Source organism: Camelina sativa, chromosome 9 (genome assembly GCF_000633955.1).
Source record: "Camelina sativa cultivar DH55 chromosome 9, Cs, whole genome shotgun sequence".
Lineage (NCBI taxonomy): Eukaryota > Viridiplantae > Streptophyta > Magnoliopsida > Brassicales > Brassicaceae > Camelina > Camelina sativa.
The window spans coordinates 35,329,702-35,345,140 of record NC_025693.1 but is presented as its reverse complement, the minus strand read 5'-3'; the positions used below and the strand labels follow the sequence as shown (position 1 = coordinate 35,345,140).

Here is a 15,439-nt window from a genome sequence, read left to right as displayed (position 1 = left end):
AAAAAGAAGACGAAAGTCTTATTTTTGACCTGCCAGATCAAGTTAAAGATTCGTCCTGCAAGGTAATTGGCTCGTAGATCACAGATTTAACAACACTCATCAGATTATGTGATGTGAATCCATCATCCTTCCTGTAAAATAAGTTCAATACTTTGCTCATCTTCAAAAACACTTCTTTGCATTCCCTTGGAACTACACTTCCCTTCTCCTCCAAAACTAGCTTATGCAATTCTTCCCTCTTTCTCTCTGCTAAACCTTTCATCGATTCAATGATCTCGTCTTTGCTGCGACTGTTTCTCTCGTGTTCCATGTGCAATGAAACCGCATTCAGCTTCCCCTCCTTGCATTCTCTCTGCAAAAAAACATCAAAAGGGATACTTAATCCTAAATCTATGAGCAGAAGTTAGTTTATTATCATTATCATGTTGGATTTAGACGTCTTTGCCATCATTTAACTGTACATTGTAGTTCAAAGTCTAAAATCTTAAGAACAGTCTTACCTTAAAACCTTGTATGTCATTAAGAAGACGACCCATGGTGCTCACGAGCTTGTAGAGCTGATTATATTGGTGGCTATCCACTGTCTTCTCGGAAAGTGGTGGTCCGATCAGATAAGTAGCTGGGAGAATAATTGGTCCTAATGCAAATGATATGTACGCATTTTTCATGTAATCCTCCAAGCTTGGTGTTGACTCGTTACTAGACCACTCGGCTTCTCTCAACATAGACTTGAGCAAATCCAACCACTGCATCCGATAATGTGCGAATTAACTATGTTCAGATGATTTGTTAGGATATGATAACAGATAATATAATCGTGTGGGATTATAGATACTTAACAATTTTCACAATGTGGTGTGTCACAGTGCGTCCTTGATAGGTGAATGCTTTGTCTCCTGTTTCAAGAATTGTATCCCTTAGAACTGAGAATATGATCTCAACATGTTCCGAGCAGTACTCAGGAACACCGTTCAAATCCCACCTGAAATTTGTAAGGGAAGACTAATTATGCTTTTATGAGGGAACAGAGCAGAGGAAGAGCTTTGAAAGAAAGAGGCAAATCAATATACTTTTCGACCAAGTGTATGAGCTTTTCTAGTTCTTCTTTGGACCCTCCAACATCAAAGAAGTCATCTACAACCGTTGTAAGTACTCCACCTTTGGCCCAAGATATACGGGCATCAGATAGTTCTGGAGAAAATAAAGTTGCAGCCCCAGAAAAGTAACAGTAAGCCAGCTTCTGTCTAGCAAATCTCAGTTCCTGCAATCTATTCTCCACAATCCACCTGCAAGTTGGTGAGCAGCATTATAGACAAATGAATATGCTCATATAACAAATAAAAGTAGCACCTGAAGCCATGACGTGAACTCGTTCAAGTGTGTGGTTATATAAGTAAAACTAGTTAGCTTATGCAAGAAGGTTAAATGAATCAAAAAGCTTAGCTGGGAGTGCACCTATCAAGATGTTCCATTTCTTCCCGGTGTATGGACTGGCAGAAATTGAAGTCATTTACAGCTAACTTCAGGATATCAGAGCTGCATATATTGTGCAAACTAGAACACAGAAGAAATCAAGAATGATAGTTGATGTCCTTATAAGAATGTTGTTTAATGGAAGCTGAGTATGCCAAAGAACGCAAGCTACAACGAAATGAACTTAAGTTTTTACCGGTATGAGGTTTTTGTGACTCTGGTGTTTTCAACAACGCAACCATTGAGCAGTTTTCTCCTATGATCTAATCTTTCTAGGCTTGCATAGGAGGGAAAACCAAGAGCATCCTCAACCTGAAAAAGATAAGATTCTCAGAAAGATAGATAAGTAAAAGAGGAAGATAGATAAGTAAAAGAGATTATGTACCTCTTTCTTGAGGTATTTATCTCGAACAGAGGTCTTAAGCCAGTTAGACAATTCCATCTCTAGATATTGTATAGTCCAAGAACACTGCTTCTTCAAAGCTGACTCATGTGGATAACTTTGGGCAGCCTTAAATAATTCTAACACAGAAAACGTATCCTTAAGATATCCTTCCAAAGTATCAGAGAAACCAGATTCTTCTGCAAATGGTTTTAGAGGATCTGCAACAAACACAGCGTATCAGCATATTACACGGACATGCACATTACTCAAAACTAGGCTATATGCATCCGAAAGAAAGAGGTCATTTCACCGTAAGACACGTCATAGCCATGAGCAAGCAATAATCGGAAAGCCAAAGCACAAGTGGTCAAGTCCAAACATATTTCTTCATCCCCACACAGCCAGTATCTGTTTATTGGTCAATGATAGCTTCCAAAAATCATGAATATATAAAATAAAGCTACCGTTAAACTAAAAAACCATCACAACAAGTTTCAATATTCGCTGATTTTTACCTATAGGTTTCATCCAATAGGCTTTTGATTTCTTTTTTGAAATCCCTATCAATTCCTAAGCTTTCAAGAGTGTCGATTATACTAAGGCGTGCATATTGATCAGATGGATAAACTGTGGGAACTGAATGATAAGCAAACTTATTAGCAGTGGAAATTTTTAGATACAACGTACAACGGAAATGATAGCCATGTTAATAGATATACCTGCAGCCTCAAATCTCTGAAGGAGAGAACAGAGATAACGGAGACAACCATCATTTCCAAACTGAGTAAATGCGGCTGCTGTTGTTGCTGGAGAATCAAACAGTGACCCATTTTTCTTCTGGTATTTAACGATCAGATTCCAATCTTGTAGCTTCCTTGTTCCCTCTAAAACATAGGCCAGATATGCTTTTTTTCCCTTTGAAAATCTTTCACTATCAGTCATCAAATATTAAATCAACAAAACTTGTTCAAATGAAGACTTGTGTACATGAAAATAATTCAGCTTCGTCTGAGTATGCAAATAAAAGACCAGGAGTATAATATAACCTTCTAAGATCAAAATCTCGTTTCAGTATCATGGCATCCACGATTTCTGAGCCCAATGGAATCACAAGATTCAAATCTCTAGCATACTCAATCATCCCAGGAAATATAATATCAAATCCTGCTGGTTTCTGTATGGTTTCATCAGAGACTGATGCAGAGTTCAGCTCAATAAACTGAAGACCTGGATTTGAAACTCATCATTCCATGAATCTTCCAAAAAGTCAGATAGCTAGTAACAAAACAGAAAAAAGAAACTGACCCTTGTTTATTTGTCTTTCACCAGCTCCCCACTTCTTTAACGCAAGGATACTAGCCAGAGTAGATGATAACACATCCTTCTTAAGAGATTGATGGTCATGATTATCATCAAGCCCCCAAGATCCATCTTCATGTTGATTTTCCAATAACCACTTCACACACTGTGGGAAAAGTGGAGCATTCTGGGAACTACTACTAGGTGATGGAACCATTGCTACCCAACTAGTATCGTACGCCGAAACAGAAAGCTCTACTTTATCTAACATCTTCCTAATCTTTTCTTTTGTTTGCTCAAAGCTCTGAATAGTTTTAAGAATATTAGTTGGTCTAAAACCAGAATTATCCTTTATATATTCAGCTGTAAAAAAAGATTAATTACCACATTGTTAGATCTTGTGCGTTGTACTGCTTCCAATCTCTTTTCCGAAGTAGCTGCGCACACAAACAAGAGAGAATCAAAATCAAACAGAATTCGATTGCGGAACAATTCGCACAGTAGCTTTAAACCTACAGAATGATGTCAGTTTACTTAAATCCACGAAACATGCAAGCGGAGAATAAAGAGATTGAGAGAGTACAGAAAGTAACCTGAGATCCGAGATGAACAACCGGAGGAGCTGCGGAGGTTGATAGACATGGAGAAACCAGAAGCAAACGAAACGGCGTCGTAGGCTTAGCAACCTGCTGAGAAGTCATCATCATCATCAGCAACAACAACAACAACCACAGTGAGTGAGAGGAGCCAATTCCCAAATCGTGAAATTAAGTAAATTAAATGAAAGCTACAGAGAAAACAAAATACAATTCCGACGAATTAGCAGCCTTGACCACCGTATGACCCGAAAAAAAATATCTGGAAATCAATCTTTTTTTTTAATACTAAAAGATTAATTACTAATATACAAAGTAATCTGTTTTTGACCAATTAGATTACGATAAAAGATAATGAAAAAAAGAGGAAAAAATTCTACTAGTGTATATATTAGATATCAACCTGACATGTGGACCGTAGATATCGCGGACTCGACACAAATACTAGTAGTTTTTAAAAATTATTACAAGTAAATGATCCTGAAATATTTCTTATTAATCCAAAACCAATCAATCAGTCAATCACCACGAAACTGCAACAACATATCATCAAATCGTTAAGGCTTAAAGACTAAACAAAATTCTCTGGTTAATGCAATGTCGAACTAAATTCATTTACATTATTTTCTAAACGCCATTTACTGTCCATTATCTTAACAACGACATGACAAAAAAAAAAAAGCGTTTGTTTTCAACAATATCAAATTATAAAACGGACTATATATTCTCTTTCTCTCTTTTGTTAGGTCAAACAAAACTAGGCCGTTTGACTATGGAGGGGATGATCACGCCTGATTGCCCTGAACAACTCTGTTATTGTAAACCTCCAGCACTTCTGTTCCACGAAAGGTACGACGGATCTCCCAGTTGCCTGAAAGCAGAAACCCAATTTCATTTCACTCTACACTTTCTAAAATGATATATATGACATCCAATAATCTCACTAGCCAACCCTTAACAAAATAAATAAGAACTTGAGTAGGAAGCAGGGGATGATCATGCTAACGTACCTTGGCTTAACTAGATACAATACGGCGAATGTAACAGCCAAAAACAAGCAAATGCTGCCTACTGTCAGATAAGCAATCCCCAGGAAATCGTTCCTTCCACCGAGCCAGCTAGTTGTTGATAGCACTAGCTTCTTCTGCCCATTGAAGCTGTACGTGTTGTAGTTGTTCTTCAACACAACCACTATGGTATCACCAGCGTTTAGGTCCGTCTCAATCTTCCCATACAGCTTCCTAAATGTTGGCAAAGCCGCCGTTCGCATCCAGACTATGAGGTCTTCTTGCTCACTCAACTATATATACATATATCCAACAGAAGAACTCTAATTAACCACACTTGTTAACATCCAATATCAGATAATGAATCTATCTAAATTGATATATAGATATATATTGGAGGCTTTAATTGTTACCGATTTATTAGTATCGAGTTTTCCACCGCCTATAGGCGCTCCTGTCTGAAAATTTTTAGGGAAGACATTTTTGCCAAACTTGTTTTCTCTGTCACTCTTCCATGATATGTCTTTCTTATTCACAGGAATTTGTTGGCTGTTTCTTGAAAAGCTATAAGTATCGTTGAATAAACTCCAAGCAACAAGACCACATGGAACAATTGGTTCCCCACCCACGTTATCCTCAGGTGCACAGGTCTTCACATCACGCTCGTCTCTTGGATTTCTTAGCTGTGCATCGTTTCGACTTTTCACATACCTAACACACATATATAATCAACCAGAGAATTGTAACTGAAACTATTACTTTGAGGTGCAAATAAGGCAAATTACTATTACTTGAAAGAGAGTTACTAAGATTAAATGCAGGCAAAGTACCGTCTATGGTTTTGGTAGAAATTCTCAAGTTGGTAGTAAACATAGACAGGACGCTTCATAGCTTTTGTCACCTGGAAAAGAAAAAAAAACAAAGATGTATATATATGTATACTCAATTGATCATAGGAAGGAACTAAATTGCCATAGAAGAGGATATATATCAACCGTTATTGTTCTGTTACATATCTTGTCTCCTTCACCCTGTATGTAAGCGACCATGTTGTTTCTAGACGATGGTGGAATGCAGTCTGTGTCATATCGATCAACAATCTCAACGACCTTCAAGAGTAATGAAACGAATCCTCAATATATAAACCGCAAAACCGAAGCTGGCGAAACAAACATTAGAAAAAAGAAAAAACAGAGAAAACATTTGGATAAAGCATACATACTCCTTGAGAAGCAAATAAGCAGATGACTCCAAGGGGAATGAAGACAACCCCAGCGACTAGAAATGTTAGGATTACCTGTTAATGGCGATGAACAATAAGAAAACAGGAAAAAAAAAGTACCTTATTTTCAAATCTTGTATCATATTGCACTTGTGCCGCTTAAGAAAGTGACAAAACCGTGATGGAACTTTACCCATCTTGGAGTAAGAATTGGCTTGCACGCTGGAAGCTCCTGCTGAGTAAACTTAGAATCTGGTCAAAGGAAATATATTTAGAAAAAAGTTTCTTAAGAACAGAGAATCTCGAAACCTACTATATATATACGATTTGGTTTATATATTTATGAGTACTGATGGTAAAGTTTTCGAACATAAGATTCCAAAATCCAACAACCTAGCTGATGAACCTCTCTTCTCCGTCTATAGAAGAAGAATCAAAACTAGAATATACAAACTATACAAGAATGCATAATACAAATCAAAAGATATGTGCCAATGATATATACCGAAACATGCAAATTAAAAGACATGGCGATCGAGGCACAACAACACCACAACCAAAGAATCACGTAACTATCTACATATGCACATAACCGTTCTCGGGAGATAAACAAGAAATTTTGCATCAATTGGTGATAAAAAAAAAAAATCGATCGGCATTTTAAGAAAGAAAGAAAAAGAAAAAAAGACGAGACGATCGACAAAACAAAGATGGATCAACCAAAATCAAGAAAAAATTGTGAGGGGGATAAAGATAGAAAGATCACATTTTGGTCGCTTAGATGTTCTCCTCACACCGGAAGAAGGCTCACCCGATCCGCCTCCTCCGACGGTGGAAGATGCCGCGTTGGAACTCATTACCGAAGAAATCGATGAGAGATGATCAAAAAAAATTTGTGTGGGCGATTCAGAATCGAAACGACGGCGAGAACAGATCCTTACTCGAGAGAGGGTAAGACGAATGTTAGGTTTGGGTCACGAGAGATAGAGAGGGAGAGAGAACATCTATATCTACTTCGGGAAAGATTGATAGATCTTTTAGATGAAGAAGTAAAACTCTGAGAAAGGCAAAAAGAAGAAAAAAAAAAAAAAGAGGACGTGACAAATGCTGCTGTTAACATGGGAGGGAAAGATCCATCTATTAATATATTAAGGAAATTATATATACACATCAAATATATAAATATAATATATGGAAACCCAAAGTTTTTTTAAATATTTTTTTTTATAAAAAAAACGAGAATTTTGTGTAGAGAAAAAAAAACGGAAGTTTTTGGAACAAACCCGGCAGATACGATTAACGTGCCACGTGGATTACACGTCATTAATTAATTTATTCCAATCGAAAGCGGGTCAAAATAACCCACCTGTCATTTTGTGACTTTCCAATATTTTTTAATGATTTTATTCCTTTTTTTAATCACACTCTCATCTCAAGACCCCTCCAGGTGGAGAGACTGGAGAAGAAGATATTTAATTTACTCATATCTTCTTCGTTCACCTGTCTCAGTTTGATTTCGTTGCTTAGCTTCGCTTCACCAGCTTTTAAATCTCACACTAAAGTCTTTTTCGTTCGATTGAATCAATCGTATCGTGGTGATGGTAATCGGAGCAGCAGCGCGTGTAGCCATCGGCGGTTGTCGAAAGCTTGTCTCCTCGTCACATACTTCCCTCCTCCTTGTTTCTTCTCACTGTCGCCAGGTTTAAAATCTTCTCTCTGTCGTTTCTTCTTTTTGTAATATCCAATATTATGACTCTCGTGGATTCTTCCGATTGATGTCAATATCAGAACAATGGTTATATATTTGAATTAAATTTCTCTCGATCTCGTAAGTCTCATGGTGGAAGGATATAAATATTCAGAAAGGTCAATTTTGGTTTCCTCCGCTCCGATGTGTTTCGAAATAGTTTATGATACTTGAGTCAATTGAATTGATTATCAGATGAGTACGGACGCACAAAGCGTTTCGGAGAAGCTCAGGAGTTCTGGTCTGTTACGAACACAAGGTCTAATAGGAGGCAGGTGGATTGACTCGTATGACAAGAAGACAATCAAGGTCTGCCTCTTACTCTCTCTCTCTCTTGATTTTGTATTTTGTATTGCTTTCTGTTGACATCTTTTGACCTTGTTCTTCTTCTTGACAGGTTAATAATCCAGCAACCGGTGAAATTGTTGCTGATGTTGCATGTATGGGAACAAAAGAGACAAATGACGCTATTGCTTCTTCTTACGAAGCTTTTACATGTATGTCACCCTAGCCTTCTCTTCTTAATAATAATACCTATAACTGGTCTGTCTCTGCTTAATGTTTGATGGCAATGTGCTGGGGAGGGATAAAATACTTATTTTTTTTTGTAATTCTCTTACATGTTATGGCATTCAGCTTGGAGCAGATTGACTGCTGGAGAGAGGAGTAAAGTTTTACGGAGATGGTACAAACTTTTATCCCGTAGCAATGCATACTCTTTATACATATTGTAGTGTGGATGGGGATGTTTTAGGATTATAAGGTCAGACTAAGATCACTATGCGGGAATGTTTTCCATGGATGTCAATTGCTCATGAAATTAGAATATAGTTTTAAGACTTTTTAAATATATGGGCAGAGATATGGTATCTTGCTTGAAGCTTGCTTATATAGTATAATTTCAATGGGCTTTCGGCTTCGTTTCTCCAAACACAGGTATGACCTCCTTATTGCACACAAGGAAGAACTTGGACAACTTATAACTTTGGAGCAAGGAAAACCACTAAAGGAGGCCATAGGAGAGGTAGATGATTCAGTTTGTAGTTGAGAACATTGAATGTGCTGTTTGGGCTTGTCTCAAGTGTTGCAATCGTTTCTTAAAAGCGATATATGATTCTGTAATTTAGTTTGCAGGTCGCATATGGGGCAAGTTTTATTGAGTACTATGCGGAGGAGGCAAAACGTGTATATGGTGATATAATTCCTCCTAATTTGTCTGATCGCCGGTTATTAGTTCTAAAACAGGTTTGCCGATTCTTGCTTCTAAATTCTATATATGCAGCTTTTATTTGTGAGTGACACTATTCTGCACCCTTAGATTAACTTGGAAGTGCGTATGTAGAGATGTTATTTGCCAGGCAATCTGGGCTTGGAAATCTGTGACTTTGCTCTGCATTCCGACCCACCACCTTCACATTTTTAAAAAATTTTCCAAGTTCTGTAGCAATGCTATACGAAATGAGAACTTGGAGAACCTTAATCTTGTTTTGCGAATTCCCTTTCATATGTGGAGATTCCTAATGTACTCTTTTTCCGTGTCATGTGGCTGTATTTATTATATCACATGTTTAGTATACGCCTCAATTGCTAGAATCTCTTGATTTTCTATGCAGCCTATTGGTGTTGTTGGCGCAATTACCCCTTGGAACTTTCCCTTAGCCATGATTACTCGGAAGGTCTTGCTAGTTTTACCATTTTGTTCAATCTTATTCTAATAGATTATGTAGAACTTTTTTCATTAAGTTTTATGTGGATGGTTGATGGTATTGCAGGTTGGCCCTGCTCTTGCTTCCGGATGCACGGTGGTTGTTAAACCATCTGAACTTACTCCCCTAACAGCTCTTGCTGCTGCTGAACTTGCACTTCAAGCTGGAGTACCTCCGGTAATTTATATGTCTAATTAACCAGCGTATCCGGTCTCCTCAAGTTTGATTTCCTAATGTCAGGGAGCTGACCTGATAATTTGTTAAGTTTGAAAATGTTGTCTTCCGTTTTAACATGTGATTTGATTTGACCTAGCGTTTCTATTTTTGTCAATGTGGCTCCTAATCTGATTTATGACCCATTGATGTATGACTGTGTGGCTTGAAGGCTAGTTTTTAACAATGTTTCTTTTGTGCTATTGAACTATATGACCAGACAATCTCTTTGGCATTTTCCTGTTTTTTTGTATATGTAACATTTCATGATTCATTTGAATGGTATTTTCAACAGGGTGCACTTAATGTAGTCATGGGAAATGCTCCTGAAATCGGGGATGCTTTACTTACAAGTCCACAGGTTTCTTTAATTATCTTTTGTACTTCCTGTTATTTATGTATATGCCATTAGTGATTCATGGTAAGTAACCTTATCAATTGACTGTTTTGTTTCTCGTGCTACGTAGGTGAGGAAAATCACATTCACAGGATCAACAGCAGTTGGAAAGAAGTTGATGGCAGCTGCTGCACCTACTGTCAAGAAGGTATGCTTAAGCAACAATATCGTGCTATTCAAACATATATTCTCCAGATCATATATAACTGGTACCTCTTCCTTTTTTCTTGCGTAGGTTTCTCTAGAACTTGGTGGCAACGCACCCTCCATAGTATTTGATGATGCAGACCTGGATGTAGCGGTAAAGGGAACGGTAAGTGTTGGTCATGCGTGTTAGACTGTTAGGGCATTGATTTCTATAAAAGATGCAAAATGTTGATCCATCTGGAAAAATTACTCGGAAGTGACAATATCCTGGTTTCCATATGAGATGTGTCTTACTTTTTATCTGGTTAATTACGTCCAGGCTCCACCTTTCCGAGCTCTATAGGGATTGCCAATACCATAAAACATTATTTACCTATTTGATCTGTGATTGCAGCTTGCAGCAAAATTTAGGAATAGTGGTCAGACATGTGTTTGTGCGAACAGAGTACTTGTGCAAGATGGTAAGTATTGGGATACTCGACACACCCCTCCTGGATCTTGCATCCAGTATTAACATAACATGTTATATCTTTTCAACAGGTATCTATGATAAATTTGCTGAGGCCTTTTCTGAAGCGGTTCAAAAGTTAGAAGTAGGAGATGGCTTTAAGGAAGGGACAACTCAGGTAAGTCCTTTATCGATCTTATACTTCTGAGAATTTAGGCTATTTGCTATCAAATCCAGTCATCAGATCACACTATTGGTACCTCGTTTCTACGTTCTGTCAACTAGCACCCCAAGTCTCTTGTCTGCCCTTTTATTTTGCTGTAAATTTATATGTCGCTTCAACATTCTTACAGGGTCCACTTATAAACGATGCAGCATTGCAAAAGGTACATTAGTTGTACTTTCCAGTTTCTGTTTTGGTTTCCATGTACAACAATTATATTTGATGGCACTACTGATAATAGTCTTACTTACTCGTCATGCTTAATAATTTCAGGTAGAGTCATTCGTACAAGATGCAGTTTCCAAGGTTTGTATTTTCTCATTTGCGTCCTTGCTATCCTTGATTTCTAAGTGAGGCAGTTCATATTTTCTATTTGTATGCCATTCATTAAGACACAATTCTGGTATTCCTTTAATATGAAAACTAGATGAAATATCTTATTTGTTGTTGTCTTCTACTTACAGGGAGCAAAAATCCTTCTTGGCGGCAAAAGGCATAGTCTAGGGATGACTTTCTATGAGCCTACTGTTATCCGTGATGTTTCGAGCGACATGATTATGTCTAAGTAAGTACTTAAAGCTTCACATAATTGTAGTGTTATAGCTTTTTGTTTCTCTAAAGAATGAACTAGAAACATCTACTGTTCATCACATTTTTGTGATAAAAAAAGAACTGCATATGTTGCTTCTTCTAGGGAGGAAATTTTCGGACCCGTAGCTCCCCTTATTCGGTTCAAAACAGAGGAGGACGCTATCAGACTCGCTAACGACACAAATTGCAGGTTTGTCTTCATGTAATATTAGTAACCTTCTCCTTGTATATGTCCAGTCTTGGACTAACATAATAAGTGGAAATGTGTTGTGTGTGCAGGACTTGCTGCTTATATATTCACAAACAGTGTCCAAAGATCTTGGCGTGTCTTTGAAGCACTTGAATACGGACTTGTAGGGGTGAACGAAGGACTCATATCAACAGAGGTAAGACCAGAAATGAAAGAACCGCGTTCTCCTAATTATTGCCAGACATATTTGCTTACATCTTTTGATTGCAGGTGGCTCCATTCGGGGGAGTGAAGCAGTCTGGTCTTGGAAGGGAAGGATCCAAGTATGGTATGGACGAATACCTTGAGGTAACTCAGAACACCCATTTATCTCTTATTGAACTACGCTTGAGTGGATCGAATTGGTCTTATATAATATTAGAAATCTCACATGAAGACGTAATAAAGTATGCAAGGCTATATAGCCTTATAGGTGGTTAGTTTTACATTTTCCGATTGCTCCCAAACTCCAACTGTAGCATAGCACAGAGACTATCGATGAGAATCTGTTTTTTGAATTCTTTGTTAGCATAAAGTTTTGCAAATGACTTTTTGTTTATTGAGGGCTCTTGGCTTTGACACAGATCAAATACGTATGCTTGGGAGATATGAATAGACACTGATTTGGTGTGTTAGAGAAAGCTTGGAAATTGTAAGTTTGTATCCTTCTACTAATAAAAGCTCAGCCCTTGGGTTTTCTTTCTTGCTGTGGAACATAATAAGGATTTGAAAGGATACTTGTTATGAAATAAAGGTTCAAATGTTTCACAGTTTCAGCATGGTTTTTAGATAATATTTTGGGGTTTCCATTTTATTTATCTTTGTTTTACGTGAAATATCTGTGTAATATTTTATTCGGACAATTTTTGCTTGCGATATATAAAAGGCAAAAAAAAAAAAAAAAGGCGGTGTTGTTCTTTGCTTCAGTTATTACCAATTCTTTTAAGTCGATGTGTATTTGGGTTTATTTTTCTTTTTAACTAGTATCTTGTCATATTATGTTTCATGTGACAACAAACAATGTTTAGGAGGACTATATATCAAACTTAATGCCAGTTATTAAAATATTAATGAATTCAAAAATTATTCGCTCGTTTATGTTTCAAAATAGCGATAGATTTACATGGCTCTTTGCCAAACTTGGGATTTTATTTTTCTTTATCGTTTAAAAAAAATATGGGGAAAAGATAAGAAGGTTGGAAGGAATATATTCATTTCGAAGAAGAAATTCGAAAGCACCATCAAAAAAAGATGCTTGAAGTTCAAGCAACTGTGGCCTCTATTTTTTTTATAAGCCGACTTACTTTATTGTCACTAAATTCATTTTCTTTCTTTCTTTCTTTTTTCATAACCTCTTAGTTTGCTTCAACAACAATTAGCTAAAAGTTAAACATTAGCTTTACTTGGTTTAAATAAAAACAAACACTTTGCTTTCTTTCCATTTAAACACACAATAATATTTCGATTTTAATCATCACAAAAAACCTTCTATTAATCAAGAACTTAAATGACCTTAAGGCGGACGATTTGCTAATGCTATAATGTACCACCACCTCATATCACTATAAATAAATTTTTGTAAATAATAGTGATAATGATTGCGAACAAAATATATATATGGTGATAATAATTAGGAATAACATGTGTGTATCTTCAAAAAGGAGTAAGGGGAAAAAGTCTAGTAAACTATGTAAATGTCGCTGGCCAAGATTTATACGGTTAGCATCTATCGCGGGAGTTCTATTTTCATTTTTTTTAATATTGTTGGCGCAATAAGAATCTATCTTTATTCATCAAAGAGGAGAAGAATTGATTCCAATTCTCATGCAATTTGAACTTTGATTTTATTATTTTAAATCTAAAAGCTAACACCATTTTTCTTATTTTATCATACTCAGAACTCAGAATTTGTGTGCGATAATTATTTACTTTTATTATACAAATAATTCGTCTATATTACAACATCCAAGATTTAACATTTCTGGCAAAGAAAAACATACTGTTTTTAATTTACTCCAAGTAAATTAATATCTGAAAAATGTATTACCATGTATAGCTGCACAAATCGTCAGTCCTACAAAAGCCAAAAAGGGTTTATAGCCCCAGCAAGCTTTAACCAATAAACAAATAAAAATTAATGGAGAAAAGAAGGAAAAACATATGGTAAAAACTAAAAATAAAGAATAAAAGAGCTTTAATAAGTAGAAGAAGAGGTCCCCAACATTAACACTATCTTTACACATTGATGCATAATTCTCCACATACCAATAGTCCGTGTATGTGTAATATTCTTCTGTTATTTTTCGTTTTATTTTCGTATTCATTGACAAATATCGAGCTACATTGCATGTTTTCCCTTCATACTTAATAATGAAACCTATAATATATATAATTTTCTGATTCATTTAGACAATATTCTCTTCTTTTGTGTGTGTGTGTGTGTGTGTGTGTGCATATCAACCTCAGCCATAATTCATTGACTTATTCTTATTCTATGTTAATATGCCATGGGACCTCCCACTCATATATATTATTAGGTTGACCATTTTACATATTTGTACATATTCACAAACTAAAAAACCAAAATAAGAAATTCATGCGATTAGCGAGCTAGTTATATGAATAACTAATGCAATCGAATTCAGGGAAAATATCAAAAAAAGTTGCTTGCGTATACTAGTGGTGTCCGTACTTGATGAAAACGTTTTAGTTATCTCGTTTGCAGATGTAAACCACAATTTTGTAACTAATCGATGAGAACGTTTTTATTGTTACAAATATATATATATATATATCCCATTCCCACCTAACGGTATTGCAGGAACCAGGAGCTATAATAAACTTGTTCCAAAATATACGGTCAATTAATTTAAAACGAAACTCATCATTGCTTAGAATTTGTATATTCAGCTCATAATTAACCAAAAAGGTTTACCCTACCATAAATGATAAACCCCTAGTGCAATTTTTTTTTGGTTAGATATTTCTATTATTGTACGTTTGTGTCCAATTTACGATATCTAACGTGTAGACATACTATATAGTATATACGACTATCCTCGTGCGGTCTTAATTGGAATATGTGGACGTTTAATATATTCACCGTCGAGAGTTGTGTATATCTTCCTGTAAAGAAATTATGTACAAAAAAAATGAAAGTATAGAACTTTCGTATTAGATAAATGGTTTTAAAAATACTTATAAATAAAATTAGTAGATATCTATAAAAGACAACCAAAGATTATAAAAAAAAAAAGGATAGTGTATATTTTTTTCTTTTATTCAGGTGAATTTTGATACACGTCAAAATTGAACAAAGAAAAAAATCTCCTAATTTGTAAGAAATAACATAGTATATTACATAGCTTCCAATCCATACCCGTTTTTTATATGTGACAAACAAATTCCTAAGATCTCAATGGTAAAGTTAATTTCTTTCAGAAAAATGGTGTATTGGATTCATTGTTTTTAGATATTAATTTAATAATCTGGGACAACAGAGACATGAATTACTTCATGTAGACGTATACATAGTGCTTTTACACAGATTTTATATTAAAAATAATTCAAAGGTATTCAAGCTGAGAGGGATAACAAGAAAAAAACAATTGAAAAAGATAGCGACAGTATCTTTTCACAAAGGAACGTCTGCGTACTACTAGTCTGAAACTTTAATTCTCTCTTCCATACTAACGATAAAACATATATTTAACTAAACCAGTTATTAATTAATATTATTCACAAAAAAAAAAAAAA

The 15,439-nt window shown here is 35.8% G+C and overlaps 3 protein-coding genes across 5 annotated transcripts; 1 reads left to right on the top strand and 2 right to left on the bottom strand.

Annotated features, from left to right (window-relative positions):
- LOC104714240 (ent-kaur-16-ene synthase, chloroplastic-like) lies at nt 2-4,069 on the bottom strand. Of its 2 annotated transcripts, none has more exons than XM_010431529.2 (15): nt 3,965-4,069; nt 3,751-3,846; nt 3,542-3,594; nt 3,164-3,461; nt 2,905-3,085; nt 2,578-2,789; nt 2,374-2,494; nt 2,169-2,266; nt 1,859-2,076; nt 1,670-1,785; nt 1,456-1,554; nt 1,071-1,286; nt 841-982; nt 501-746; nt 2-352 (listed from the first exon to the last, which is right to left on the bottom strand). In XM_010431529.2, exons 2-15 carry the CDS (start codon nt 3,797-3,799, stop codon nt 38-40), a joined length of 2,364 nt encoding a protein of 787 aa, XP_010429831.1. In that variant the 5' UTR covers nt 3,800-3,846; nt 3,965-4,069; the 3' UTR covers nt 2-37. The 2 variants fall into 2 exon arrangements, with proteins under 2 accessions (XP_010429831.1, XP_010429832.1); XM_010431530.2 differs by having other exon boundaries at nt 3,751-3,843; nt 3,965-4,035.
- Nucleotides 4,326-7,096, bottom strand: LOC104714238 (ALA-interacting subunit 5-like). The gene is made up of 8 exons (XM_010431526.2): nt 6,749-7,096; nt 6,176-6,234; nt 5,983-6,057; nt 5,756-5,869; nt 5,591-5,661; nt 5,174-5,471; nt 4,764-5,053; nt 4,326-4,624 (listed from the first exon to the last, which is right to left on the bottom strand). Exons 1-8 carry the CDS (start codon nt 6,837-6,839, stop codon nt 4,567-4,569), a joined length of 1,056 nt encoding a protein of 351 aa, XP_010429828.1. The 5' UTR covers nt 6,840-7,096; the 3' UTR covers nt 4,326-4,566.
- Nucleotides 7,416-12,459, top strand: LOC104714237 (succinate-semialdehyde dehydrogenase, mitochondrial). Of its 2 annotated transcripts, none has more exons than XR_755806.2 (20): nt 7,416-7,682; nt 7,925-8,038; nt 8,127-8,226; nt 8,366-8,414; nt 8,666-8,753; nt 8,864-8,974; nt 9,343-9,405; nt 9,502-9,612; nt 9,944-10,009; nt 10,116-10,193; nt 10,281-10,358; nt 10,587-10,653; nt 10,733-10,818; nt 10,994-11,026; nt 11,137-11,169; nt 11,328-11,428; nt 11,558-11,644; nt 11,734-11,840; nt 11,915-11,992; nt 12,268-12,459. XR_755806.2 is itself a non-coding variant. In XM_010431525.2 (20 exons), exons 1-20 carry the CDS (start codon nt 7,581-7,583, stop codon nt 12,304-12,306), a joined length of 1,617 nt encoding a protein of 538 aa, XP_010429827.1. In that variant the 5' UTR covers nt 7,416-7,580; the 3' UTR covers nt 12,307-12,459. The 2 variants fall into 2 exon arrangements, 1 of the variants encoding a protein (XP_010429827.1); XM_010431525.2 differs by having other exon boundaries at nt 11,558-11,648; nt 11,712-11,840.

Bases quoted from the DNA above. Each gene is read 5' to 3' on its own strand.
- LOC104714240 (XM_010431529.2), bottom strand. From the start codon at position 3,799: ATGTCTATCAACCTCCGCAGCTCCTCCGGTTGTTCATCTCGGATCTCA. The intron at 3,595-3,750 runs GTTACTTTCTGT...TTGTGTGCGCAG, and splicing joins TTGTTCATCTCGGATCTCAG to CTACTTCGGAAAAGAGATTG. The intron at 2,267-2,373 runs GTAAAAATCAGC...ACCAATAAACAG, and splicing joins CTATTGGATGAAACCTATAG to ATACTGGCTGTGTGGGGATG.
- LOC104714238 (XM_010431526.2), bottom strand. From the start codon at position 6,839: ATGAGTTCCAACGCGGCATCTTCCACCGTCGGAGGAGGCGGATCGGGT. The intron at 5,870-5,982 runs GTATGTATGCTT...TTACTCTTGAAG, and splicing joins GCTTATTTGCTTCTCAAGGA to GTCGTTGAGATTGTTGATCG. The intron at 4,625-4,763 runs GTACGTTAGCAT...TTCTGCTTTCAG, and splicing joins TTGTATCTAGTTAAGCCAAG to GCAACTGGGAGATCCGTCGT.
- LOC104714237 (XM_010431525.2), top strand. From the start codon at position 7,581: ATGGTAATCGGAGCAGCAGCGCGTGTAGCCATCGGCGGTTGTCGAAAG. The intron at 8,975-9,342 runs GTTTGCCGATTC...TTTTCTATGCAG, and splicing joins GGTTATTAGTTCTAAAACAG to CCTATTGGTGTTGTTGGCGC. The intron at 9,406-9,501 runs GTCTTGCTAGTT...ATGGTATTGCAG, and splicing joins TAGCCATGATTACTCGGAAG to GTTGGCCCTGCTCTTGCTTC.